General features: G+C 39.4%; 1 protein-coding gene and 1 long non-coding RNA gene across 6 annotated transcripts in view; both read right to left on the reverse strand.

Moving 5' to 3' along the window:
- Window positions 1-5,601, reverse strand: LOC307022248 (uncharacterized protein). Of its 5 annotated transcripts, XM_079654947.1 has the most exons (14): window positions 5,189-5,601; window positions 4,897-5,001; window positions 4,556-4,788; window positions 4,301-4,476; window positions 3,618-3,711; window positions 3,301-3,536; window positions 2,969-3,083; window positions 2,450-2,567; window positions 2,278-2,369; window positions 1,728-1,845; window positions 1,529-1,630; window positions 1,257-1,430; window positions 614-790; window positions 1-388 (listed from the first exon to the last, which is right to left on the reverse strand). In XM_079654947.1, the coding sequence occupies exons 4-14, from the start codon at window positions 4,354-4,356 to the stop codon at window positions 102-104; spliced, it is 1,569 nt and encodes a 522-aa protein (XP_079511073.1). In that variant the 5' UTR covers window positions 4,357-4,476; window positions 4,556-4,788; window positions 4,897-5,001; window positions 5,189-5,601; the 3' UTR covers window positions 1-101. The 5 variants fall into 5 exon arrangements, with proteins under 5 accessions (XP_079511073.1, XP_079511071.1, XP_079511070.1 ...); XM_079654945.1 differs by having other exon boundaries at window positions 4,556-5,001; XM_079654944.1 differs by having other exon boundaries at window positions 4,897-5,601.
- Window positions 5,602-5,612: 11 nt separating this feature from the next.
- The window catches only part of LOC307022250, a 38,896-nt gene continuing 30,996 nt past the window's right edge, over window positions 5,613-13,512 (reverse strand). The window contains exons 4-5 of the long non-coding RNA XR_013803340.1: window positions 7,136-7,821; window positions 5,613-6,967 (exon numbers count right to left, since the gene is read on the reverse strand). This is a non-coding gene — a long non-coding RNA (uncharacterized lncRNA). The remainder of the gene's footprint in view (window positions 6,968-7,135; window positions 7,822-13,512) is intronic.

Consider the following 13,512-nt stretch of genomic DNA (forward strand, 5'->3'; position numbering starts at 1 on the left):
TTCAATCGTAATACTCGTTTTAATACGTTGACATGCATACAACACAATAGACTTGTTAAGTCCTGTTCGTTGTCCTGTTTGTTGTCCTTATCACCGTCCTGTTAGTTTTCCTCATCACCGTCCTCATCACCGTCTTGTTCGTTGTCCTCATCACCGTCCTCATCACCGTCTTGTTCGTTGTCCTCATCACCGTCCTCATCACCGTCCTGTTCGTCGTCCTCATTACCGTCTTCAATGTCTTCCTCCATCATGAGAAAAGACGAGTCCGAGCCAATACAGCTGTAGGTGCTGGTGACTCTGCTCAGTTTCTGCTCCAGAAGATATTGATGGTGTAAAATACAGCAGTGCAGTCCCCTGTATCCCTCTTCTGTTATATCGCTTGGAGAAACTAAAATAAAAAGACAAAATGACAGTCTATGTAAGGCAACTTTTAATTGATTGATGTTGGTTCCATATAAGCAATTTGAATGTTTAACTCCGAGGCTGTATATTAGCTAAAAAGATTTGTGATTCAGAAAAAATGCAATCATTACAGATGCTATTCAGTGATAGACATTTGACACTGGGAGGGGGGCAGTGGCAAATATTATAAATCGGTATTTGTGGAACATACTTTGGTTCCTGATGTCGTCTTTTGTCTGATGAAGGAGGCGGTCCAGTTTGTCCAGTGCCTGCCTCAGATTTTGACAATGCTGGGTCATCTCCTTCACAATGATGACTTTCTCCTCTTCCATACGCCTGACCAGCATAACCTGGTCAAAAAGTCGCCTCTTTGTGCGCAGGTTCACCACTATAATGGAAAAAACACAAAATATAACAACCACAATGGTAAGGCTAATAAAACAAATAATATCAGTTTGTATTCAATCTTTTTTAATTAAATTGACCAAAACCTTAAAATCTGGTAAAAAAAAAATTCAACCTCGCCGCTTGCTGAATTTTTTCAATTCTGTCTATGTTGGCAGAATTACATTCAGTATGTCTTGAGATTCAACATTAGTATGCAGTTCAGGGTGGTCAGGAAGGGTTTTACTGTTTCCATAGATATGCCTGTCCCAGTGAGACTAGACTATTAAGACTTGATAGGGCAACATCATACAGACCTTTCAATATAATTATTTTAAAATGATTTGTTGTGATCATGATGATTTGTGACACCTATGTTGATAGCTCTGTGTTACATTGGTGATTGTATTCTAGTACTTCAACTGAATTTATGGAATATCTAGGGCAAACAAAAACAAGTTGTTTCTTACCATCTCCTTGCGCCTCCCAGGGCAGAATGACATCCTCAGACAGACCGCATGCTGCTTCTGTGTCAATTTTCTCTGAACAGGCATCAATGGTGTTGTACTGCAGTATCCTCTCTCTGAGTTTCTTCTTGAGCTCTGTCAGTCTTCTCCGTTTGCGTTGCCTTGTTTGGTTGCTGTCTGTAAAGTAAAACAAAATACAAATAAACTAATATTAATAATACAAACAACAACAACAAGAAACAAATATTGTTTCTAGATAACGTAATAATAAATACCATTTTGTCGATAGAGGTCGTGTTTCTTTCTTCGGAGGGAATAAATAATTTCATCTATTTCTCTCTGGAGCTCCTCTTGGCTACTCTGGGCTCCATGTTTCTCTTGAAAACAGAAACAACAAGGTGTAATCATAAAACATGAAGCCAAATGTTTGGAAATATGGAACCAAATCTATACCACAGTGATCATATAACATACCAGTGGCTGCCCATTGCTTGACCTCCAACACCCACTGCTCCGTGTCCTCCAGGGAGATGTTCAGCTCTTGCTTGAGACTCTCAAGATTGTCCACTTCAGTTTGTGCTCTCTGTGTAGTCTGGTTAGAATGTTTCAAAGGAAAAAGTGAATATGCGTTCCAGTTGGTTGAGAAGGTTGTTTTTTACTGAATTCCTTTATGCACATTAACTGACCAGACAACAACATGAAATGCTAAACACCTTCTCTTCAAGGTTGGCAAGTATCACCTTAGTGTCCCTTTTTTTTCAAGATCAAGCAGGATTAACATTATTATTATTATTATTATTATTATCCAGAAATTCAGATGAATCAACCTATAGTGCTTTATTAAAAACAAACAGAACAGAGACTCTCTTGGCAGAACAGTGTGCCATGGCAGCACCATCATAATGAAATTATTGCAGAATACATTCAATTCAACAACATGTAGCTAAGGATGGTGTTAAATTACTACAACAACAAACTCGGATAGTCTTAATATACATTTTGAAATGCAGCATGGACGTCTTACTTTGACAAATCTCTTTGAGAGTGTCTTGTGGAGATTCTCCACCTTCCTGTGGTTCCATTGCATAGCCAGCACGGTTATCATATCTGCTCTAGCTGTAAACACAAAAACATGAAAATTCATATGAGCTTTACAATGTGGCACTACTTAAAACTATTTGTTTTCCTCTACCAACCTGATTTGGTCATGTATTTTGTTGTCAGAGCTGCCCTTGAGAGGAAGCTGTTAACCTGTTCCACTTCCTCGCCGACAGTATTTCCAGCACCTTCCTGGCTTCTGCCACCCCACTTCACCTGCTCAGAATCATAAACAATGAGATCTAGCTATTTAGTTCAATATTATAATTTCTTGTACTGTACATCTTTAGTTATCATCAGTGTCAGGAGCAATTTCAGAAAGTTAAAATGTTCTGATATTGAATTATGCTTTGAACTACAATGTCACAACTGCAGTTATTTGAAGCTCTATTCATTCATTATTTCTACAGTGCGGATATATTTACTAAAATAAACATAATGGGTTTTGGAAGCCTATCCTTGTGACAGTCTGTTTTGTAACAATTTTGTCAACATTTGTAACTATTACAATTATTCCACAGGCTTGAATAGAATATACTACATGATATTCTTATGTGCACTACAATTTCTAAAACATTTGAATCTAGTGACACAAATGTTTAATTTGCATACTGTACCTCGCATTTGCCTGTGTGGGCCTTGGCGTGCATTACAGAGAGAAAAGGTTTCATCTCTGTAAGTGGTTGGAGCTCAGGCAACTTTGCTGCCATCTTCTCCAAATAAGGCCAGTACCTGTAATGACAAAATCAATTAGCTTTTCCAGTTGCATGATGGCATAATAGTAAAAAGATAAACCAGGTCCTTAAAATTACCAGTACAATCCTTGTAACCAACATCAGCATTTATCCAAATGAATGTTTTTTTTGCTTTACATCTACTGGATGTGCAAGAATTAAATAGATAACACGTTTCCCACAAACACTTCCAATTTTGCAATAGTTATAACTACCTGCAGGCAACATCCATACAAAAGAATGTTGCATTCGCAACTTCAGCCAGCTCCTTCTGCAGGAACATTGGGTAGGCATATATTTCACCACGGTAGTGATTTAGGCCTTGTAGTAAGATGCCATGTCTGCACACAGCTATTTGCAGTCCTTCCTCGTCCACCTTGGCCCTGGACTTGTGTGAGGTTTCTCTGCAAGCTGTGAATGTTGCCGGTCCACAAACATCACGACCACTTTTCTGAAATAGACACAATCTGTTACATTTAACCCTGTGCTAAGAAAAATAAATAAAGGGTTAGGGGATTGAATAGATTCTTACAATCGTCATCTGGCTCCTGATTTTGTCGACAAAGGCAGACACTTTACTGTCCTGGGCAATGAACAGTCCATCAAATAGAGACGGTTCATCTGTCCTGCGAAATTCGAGAAAGACATTGTAAGCAACATTATCATACATACATAAGTTTGATTGTGTCCTCTATTTAATGTGGCCAATTTGCTTTTGCCATAACATTTTCATAAATGTGGAAAAGGTCTTTGTGAATTTGATCTGTAATTCTGTGTAAAGTCTTTTGCCACCATTATTTAACATTAGTGAAAAGTTTACTGACTTCTTGTAAAAAGGTAAAAATAAAAGTACATCCTTTATATTGATGGGCATGGAATAGGGCAGAGGAAGGCATAGAAAAAGGTTCCTGGGCAATTTAATACATTTTTCATGAAGTGATTATATCCAAAACTGGTTCTTAGCTCCAACATATCCAACTAACGTCAACCATTTAACATTTTAAAGTTGAGTTAACTTTACAGGCGTCATATACAATAATGTTTATGAATTGGATTTATATAATTATGTGTAATTTCAAACCAATTATTGTTTTCTGATGGTCTACAAACTTTGGAAAAAGAAATTGCAGAGTTGGGGAAAGTTAAACATTTCAGCAAAGACATTCAGCTTAGTCAATAAAACAACAACTAAAATGAGAATATGATTTCACTGACCCTCTGGACTTCTTGAAGCGATGCTTTCTATTGCCATCTACAGCAATAGCCAGCATGTCAGGTGTGCATGCTGGGCATTTAAAGGGCTCCACCAGGCACAGATCTTCTTGTCTGTAATTACAGAAGGCAAACTCCCGAAAGACTCTGTGGAAGGTATCACTACAGATTCTGCCTGTCTGGAAACAAGAATGGTATTCATTTGGTGAATTAAAAGTTTGGTATTCAAAAATCTTGAAAACCACATTTTATTCTTACCCTTCCTGTGGAAAACTATCGATGTTCAAGCATTTTTATAAATACTTGCTGGGATAATGCTGGGCTGGCCAATTTCATTTGCTCGAATGATGTGAACACATCAAACTTAAAAATAATTTTGCAGCTGTCGGTTGCTGGCCAGTATTTGTATCCCAGCAAGTCACCTATGCTCGGGGACCATTTGGCGGAACAAATTGGACAGCACACAGAAGGCAGACGAACGTTGTATGGACCTGAGAAAAAATATAAATGTGCAATTTGACAGCTATCTATGCAATGTAGGACAAAAGTATAATAGTAATCCTGTATTTCTGCTTGATCGTCTTCTGGTGGCAACAAACCATTGATAGTCACCAACACGGTCTGCTTTCCTGGGATGATGGTGAAATCTTGGCTTGGACCACAGAAGCAGATTTGGGATGGTGGAGGAATTGGAAGCAGACACACTGCAGCAAATACAATTTCAGAGATTCATATGCATGTTAGGAAATGTTAGGACATGTAGTCAATACAAATTGAGACATTTTAACAGTTAAAGCAAACTTCCGACATGGTGAAAATGATGCCGCTGTATATGTAGTGCACATTAGGAAACCATGGTAAGGGAATATGTAATACATTATTTGAACCCACCTTGTTCACAGAGTCCATATTGGCCACTTTTGTCCACAACCACTAAGGATGTGGGAGGAATAGGTCTGTAAAACCCATCAAACATGGCTTCCCTGTCATGGAAGACATGTTTACCAGGGATAATAGAAAGGGAGTTCCTGGTGGAACACAGTCCAAGCACCGGAACACAGCATCAGCAGTTTTGCATTGGAGACAGGAACGTGTAGTGACAATCTCTGCAGCCAATTTCAAATTAAGGAGCTATGGCATTGCAGCTCTAAATTTTTGTTCACGTTTCAACTGTCTTTGGGTCCATGTTGATTAGGGGTGCACCGAATGGGAAATTCTTGGCCGAAACCGATACCGAAAATAGGAAACAGTTGGCCGAAAACCGAATGCCGAAAGGCCGAAAATGATTAATAGAAATATATATATATATATATATATATATATATATATATATATATAATTTATACATTTTTTACCAATATTGTTCAGCTACCTGATTATGGAAAAAGACATGATTATGGCAAAACTTAACTTAAATAATAATCACTATTATGGGTCCATAAAACATTTATTCAGCACTTTTGAATGCATACAGTACACAAATTCCAAGTCAAGTGCATGTTCTTTTCTCTGTAGGATAACTACAACAAAGTGCATTCAGAACAAAGCCAAGGTGCTTTAAAACTGCATAAACATCTAGGCCAGTAGGCCTACAACAAAATAGTGTAAATAAAGACTGTAACAGCCAGGCCTTCAACAACAACAAATGCACCTATGTGCATGCATACAAATGTGCAAACTGGATAAATCCACACTATTTACAAATGAAATTACAATTCAATTTCAAGAATCTGTAAATAAGGCTGTCTGTCCTCATAAGCAAAGTAGTAAACATTGTATAAAGATACATAAAGTGAAAACTGGATACAAAATCCACAATCAATTACAAATGAAATTACAATTTCAAGAATCTGCAAATAAGGTGGTCTGTCCTCATGAGCAATGTAAACAACATTGTATCATTTAGATACCGAAAGTACAATATATTTAACACTGTGCTGCTGTCATCTCCCCCTAATGATAACCTGAGATGGTGAATTATAACTCACAATGAAAATTGTTCAGGAAAGTGGGTATAGAGTAGACATGTAGAACTAGATAAGCTTATGATAACCCAGCCATGTCTACTTATTAAGGAAAAGTGGGAGGTTCTTTTTAATGAACAGTAGCTTCTCTGATTTATCAGCCATAAGTCTGTTCCTCTTCTCATCAAGCACATGAGAGGCAGCGCTGAACCGTCTCTCGCTGTCAGTGCTTGTGATTTGATCTTACTCAGCATATTTGTCCGGGTGTTTTGATTTCAAGTGGTGGAGTAATCCCGAAGTGGTGAAAGTCTTTGCAGTTACACCCCCTCGAGAAATGTCAGCTGAACACGTTTTACAAATCGCAATCCGCGCCTCTTTCTCTGATATTTTGAAATATCTCCAAGCGCCAGACATGTTGGCTGTGAGCCAGCCGCGAGCATGCGCCGTGCTTGTCGCCGCATTTTGATTACGTCATCACAAAAACACGTTAGCTTGCCAACGTAACCCTGTTCCCTGACATTCGGTGATATTTTTTCGGTGCTAAAACCCTTTCGGTCGAAAGGGCCTTTTTAACCATTTTCGGCCGATAATTTTCGGCGGCCGAATATTCGGTGCATCCCTAATGTTGATGCAGTGGGTGTTTCTTCTGATGATGCAGGGACAGTGAGAGAACCCAACAGGTTTCTCAGTGTCTGAAGATGTTGATCTAAAATAACAAAATATAAAACAAATCATGGAATTTAGTTTAATTAAAAAAAGATATTCCATACATGGCTTTTCACTTTACAATGTATCATGAACAAAGCTATTACATACTACAAACAATTACCTACATTTCAAGTTGAAGGATAATTTAAGAATTCATTGTGAATACCAAGACTTGGGACCTGTAGAGGAATCTCATGTGTCTCCTCGACCTCTGGGGACTCCTGAGAGCTGGAAGGTTTAACTGCATAAAACAAAGTACGATGATATGGGAAACATTATTGAGGACCGACCAACAACATTAAAACTTAATGAAACACTAGAACTAGATTATATTTTACAGACCAGATCGATTCATATTCCAATGTTGGGCTATAATGTTCCCATCCAGGTCCCTCTTCCTCCAGGAAACATTTGATCCTTGCGTTATTTTCTTTGGTATCTTCTGTATCTTCGGTTTCTTGGGTATCTTAATATATAAATATATAAAATAGATTATATATTTCCCTTAATTGTTGCACACACCTCTTTGTAATGTGTGTGTCTTTTATCATTTGAGTAAATGTTATAATACATATTTGGATAATGTTGTACTTGCCTTATTTGCCAACTCATCTGCGAGGGCATTCCCTATCTCTAGCCATTCATTCAGTTGCTTGGATGCCATTTTTAAGTGAGGATAAAAAGGGCAACAATAAACAAAGGATGAACTGACATACAGGGAGGGAGAAAAACAAAACAAAAGACAAGAAAACGAGAGGGGTGAAAGAGTAGGAAGAGGAATATGGCTCTGAAAAGAACCGTTGATTTTTTTATGATAATAGGCTACTTCAAATACTTGAATTGATAGATGACCTGAAAAAAAACAAACAGATGAACTCAGATTAGCTGTGCTACCATGTAATTTAATTGTTGCTTCATAAATAAGCATTTGCCAAAATAAAACTACAGGCACCAAAATCAATCAAGTCCCAGGTAAATCAGTAATTACAGGGAAATATATTTCTCTTTTTAACTAGATGTGATGCTTTCACAAAACTTAAGTTGAATTAGCAAATGTTTAAAGTAGTAAAACAACTATGACCTGATGATATTCAAGTGTTGAACTTACCCTAACTATCATTAATGCAACATGTTAGGTGACATTTAGAAGAAAAAAAAAGTGTGTGCATTATGAAAAGCGCCATGTAAATGTCAACTATTATTATTATTATTATTAAAATGCCATTTCCTTTCGCATTGTTTACGGTCATATCATGTCCTGGTCTGGTTAGCTGAATATACATACTTTTGCCATTGTTATGTGTTATGTCACGTGCTACCAAGGGTTTTGTTTTTAGGCAAGATTTTAGCTCCTTTTGTGCGAAGGAGAAAACTCTCCCTCCAACTTGTTGTAGACGAACCTTCTTATATTGCAATACATATCCGTTAGCGCATATAAGCTAAGCGCTAAGCTAAGCGCTAAGCTTTACAGCCATGCTATTGCTAACAAAAAGCATTCGCCTATACTGCCTATGCCACGGGCCAGCCCTAAAACGTAAAACTTAAATATCGTGGTTAAACATGATTAGTAAAAAAACGACAGAATTAATTCAAAGCGTAAACAAATCAAATGAAATACAGAAATCAGATTTACCACTTCTAAAGCTCTGACGCTCTTAAACAATTCTTCTTCTTCTTCATCTTCATCTTCTTGGCTCGTCGCACTTTTATTGATGCGCAAGGTTAAAGTTCACGGGATTACGATCGTGACAAAACGTGACAAAAGGTCGGAATAAACTGCTGCTAGAAATGAATAGGGGGAAAGCTACGTGGCTATGGGTCGTAATATCGTGATCAACACTGCTTAAACAATCGACCTATTTGGTCGTTTGGTCGGCTGACACACGGCGGGATCTCTCCGTAGAGACAGGGGGAAACACAGTTTTATGCGTCAGCACATACTCATCAGCTAACACAGCGGCAGCAGAGAGAGAGTTTACCCTTTGTTTGTTCACATACTCAGCAATGCGATCAGGCAAACACTTCTTAAACTCCTCCAACATGATCAATTCTCTCAAAGAAGAATAATCCGTAGCATTACATGAAGCAATCCACTTAGCAAAACACATTCCCTTTTTCCTAGCGAACTCTACGTGCGTTTGATCAGGACTCTTCCTATAGTGTCTAAACTTTTGCCGGTAAGCTTCAGGAACTAACTCATACACTCTGAGGATGGCACCTTTTACTGAGTCATACTGCAGGCTGTCCTCTAACGTGAGAGCCACAACTGCTTCCCGAGCTTTTCCATGTAATTTGCACATTAACCATCAGAGCCCAAACTTCAACCGGCCACCGCAACGCTGTAGCAATGTGCTCAAAGGCACCAAAATAGGTATCCACCTCAGTCTCACAGAATGTTGGCACTAGCGAAATGTTGTTACTCACGTCAAAGGCAGGTGGAGGAGGTGGAGATGGTAAGTTTCTTCCAGCAGAATCAAAAGCACCGGATGCGCGCAGTTGGGAGTCTAGCTCCATCTGCCGTATCCGGACTTCCTTATCTGCTTCGATTTTTTTTATTTCCTTATCGGCTTCAATTTTCTTTACCTCCAACTGAAACTGATACTGCCTGTCTTTTGCCTCTAACTGAAGTTGCCTGTCTTTAGCTTCCAACTGAAGTCGGGCGAGGCGGGCTTTAAGTTTATTCCCTTCCCGGGAATCTGGACTACCAGGAGACGGTGGACTATAGCGAGGCGGCGCAGACGGTGCTTTACACTGCTCGCTCCCCTCGCTGTCACTACTCTCTCCTTTAGCACGGTCATTTGGCACAGTGAGCTCAGCTTGTGCAGGCAGCACCAGAAAACCCCTTTCCACCAACTCATCCACCACCAGAGCCTTCAACTCTTTTTTTAATAATTGTTTTGCCACTGGGAGACCAAAATGTTGCGCTATCTCATATAAGTCGTCTCTACGACACTGAACTAACTGCTCATGAGAAGGACAGACCAAAAACGACTCCAAATCAAAAGTTGCCATACTCAGCTAAAACTGCACACAACCTTACCAAATCGTTTTTAGCTGTACACAACCACTTATAACCCCAGGAAAGTAGTTAATATCCCGGACGAGCCCCCATGTTTTACGTTCCCTTCTGAGCTAGGGGAATCAAAGGGAAGCAACACAACCAGATTGGTATTGGTATAATTATAAGTGGTTTTAATGCACAACAGGTAAACAAAATGGCAGGCAAACAGCCTGAAACAAACAAAAGAGCCAAAAACACCGGTTTAAATAACAAACAAAATGAGGCCACAAAGGCGCAAGTTTAAATGGGCAACCAAACTAAGGGAGGACTCTAAAAGGTGAGTCTAAAGACATATAGGGAAAATAAATAGTAATATACTAAATAAAGAACGAAACAAAACCTCACTTTAAAAGTGGTACAACTAACACAAAGAATCTATACAAAAACACAGCTAAACTAAAGGCAACCGTCACAGAATCCTAAACTACTCTAAACACTAACTAAGCTACTCTACACTCTAACTAAACTACTCTAGACACGACTAATCACACAAGTTTAACCTCAGAACAAAGAGCAAGTAGCGAGAGGCATCTGTCCACATACAGAGCCTCCAGAATGATGATTGTCCCCAAGCTTTGTAGTCATCTCCAACTGGTGTGCGCCGGCTGTGCGCTGCGATTGGAGTGCGTCGGGCCCGGTGTGCTCCAATCGCAATCTTCAGGGGCGTACCAGGAGATGGCAGCCAATGCCGGGAGGGCAACCGCACAGCTCATTTACATAGAACACACACAGCTGAAAACACTCAGATGACCAGGAAGGCAGCAGCCGTAACAGCGACCTTTTAATAATTATGTTTAGATGTCCTTTCGTAGGATTGAATGTGGTTCACAACTGTTCAGTTTTTACTTGTAGTATATTATTAAAATAAAAAAGCTTTCTTTCTCTGATATGCTGTGTATAGTGTTTGTTCTACTGTGCTTTATAGCCTGGTATTGACTTCAGTTATCCAGTGTTCGTGATCAGTTGTGCAAAACATTTAGCTTTATTCCCATATCTGTTGCATATAGTGGATGAATGTATGTGTTATGTTGATAGGTTATAGACTTTCTACTGTTATCAACTGTTTTTCACTTTAATTGGATAGTCCTAACACATGCCTACAAACGCTTAGTGGAGAACCTACTAAAAGTATACTAGTAGTCAACTCTAGATTAGTTGATGATCAACAGATAGTCAACTAAACTCTAAAGTTGCTTATCTGTTGATCGTCAACTAATGCTTAATGTAATATTCAACTAAACTTTAGTTGCTTATCTGTTGATCATCAACTAATACTTAATGTAATAGTCAACTGAACTTTAGTTGCTTATCTGTTGATCATCAACTAATGCTTAGTTACTTGTCGGTTTGAACGGTGCTGTTGAATGTCAACTGATGCACTGTTGACATGCTACTAAATGTCAACTGATGACTTATAGAGTGTTAACTATGGACTATCAAAATAAAGTGTTATCGACTTAAGTTATGTACAAGTACATCACATTTACACTTAAGTAAACGTGTCATTGAGTCATAATAATATACTATTTATATAGCACTTTTAACAAAGGAAATATAAAACAAAGTGCTGTTTAACAAGGGATTATATTGAAAAAAAACATAAAACTGTGACAGAACGCCAAATGTATGGGAAATGACCTAGGGAGATAAACGCTTTTGAATATTTACTTAATATAATAGTGGAAAGTAGATGAAACAAGATGAAATGCATTCTTCAACTGGTCACATGTTATTATTTACACGGTATTTAACTTGACACTTGAAAGAAATAAAAACACGATATGTGACTTAAAATATAAACATAATTGAAGGAGGTAAATGTTGTTGGTTGTGGAGACTGATGCAGTTCCCTAATTCACGGGTTCGAATCCCGCTTGCAGCGTTTCCGGAAAAAATTTAAAAACATTAAAAGTTTCTCATGTGTGCCCATATAGCTAAAAACACATCAATCAAGTTTTACCTCCTTCCACAGGTAAAACAAACTGGAATATCCCCCTACTTTGATTCAAAAGAAGGAATATTTAAGAGGGTGCTGTGGCTTAGTTGGTTAAATAGACCCTCAAGAAAAACGCGATTCTGCGATCGCAGAATTTACCGCATAATCAGCAAAATGGCGCAGATTTTTAAAAGGCTGCATATTTATCAAAAGGCCGCATAATCCCCGCATTTTTCCACACAAAGTTGAGAAAAAAAAAAGTTAACTAGTCTTGACGTGAAGTAGTGATGATGATGACGCGACGTCATCAGATCGCGCATCACAGAAGGTAAACAACACCGTAGAGTGAACGTGTGGAACTCACACAACGAACATTTCTGCTAAAAACCGGGCAAAGCAGTACCCCGATGTCTTTCACGAAAGTGGAGGGAAACTATTCTGCACCCCATGCAACTGTGTGTTGGAGCATAAGTCTTAGAGAAAATCGGCGGTGACGACCCACTTTGATTCATTCAAACATTTGAAAATGCTTTCTGCTGCTGCAGACAAGAAAGCCAAACAACTCACGTTCACCGAGGCATCAACCTCCAAAACCCTTTCGAGGGCTACAAGAAACGAAGTGAGTAGCCTACAAGAATGAAGCTGGTCAGATAACGAACGAGTAAATTAAAAAAGAATGAGGCGGATAAGTGTGTGTGTGTGTGTGTGTGTGTGTGTGTGTGTGTTTGTGTGTGTGTGTGTGTGTGTGTGTGTGTGTGTGTGTGTGTTAGGGGTTTCACCAACTAATCGACTAGTCGACTAGCTTTACCACTAGTCGGCGCTGTAGGCCCTAGTCGACTAGTCGTGAAAAAAATGGAGGTAAACGAGGTGCTGCAAAATGCTCCAAAACACGTCCGACATTCTTATGTATGGCAGTACTTCAACGAAGATGTAACCAACTCCACAGTGAAGTGTCAGTTGTGTACAGCTGTACTGAAGTACAATACAAATGCATCTGCTATGCGCATCCATCTGAAGATGAGACACCCGCTGCCGACAGCTAGCACTAGCAGTAATGCTAGCACCAGTGAGCAACGGACCGGCGTCAGCACTGAACAGAGGCAAACGAACAGCAAGAAAACACGGGTCAACAGTGATGCGGATGATGAGCTACGTGATTACTGCCAGCGGACACCGCATATCCCCACAATGGATAATCTACTGGAGTGGTGGGCAGAAAACGTGCACCGCTTCCCCCGCTTTCGAGAAGCTACCTGGCTATTCCAGCCACAAGCACCCCGAGTGAGAGGGTTTTTTCCCTGGCAGGCAACACTGTCACCCGAAAGCGGTCATGCCTCCTTCCCTCACATGTCGATGCATTGGTGTTCAAACCAAACCAAAATGCCGAAAATGGTTAAAAAGGCCCTTTCGGCTTTCGACCATGCTTGCGGCTGGCTCACAGCCAACATGTCTGCGGCTTGGAGATATTTAAAAATATCAGAGAAATAGGCGCGGATTGCGATTTGTAAAACGTGTTCAGCTGACATTTCTCGAGGGGGTGTAACTG

The sequence above is a fragment of the Notothenia rossii genome, assembly GCF_949606895.1.
Source record: "Notothenia rossii genome assembly, chromosome: 10".
NCBI classification, from domain to species: Eukaryota; Metazoa; Chordata; class Actinopteri; order Perciformes; family Nototheniidae; genus Notothenia; species Notothenia rossii.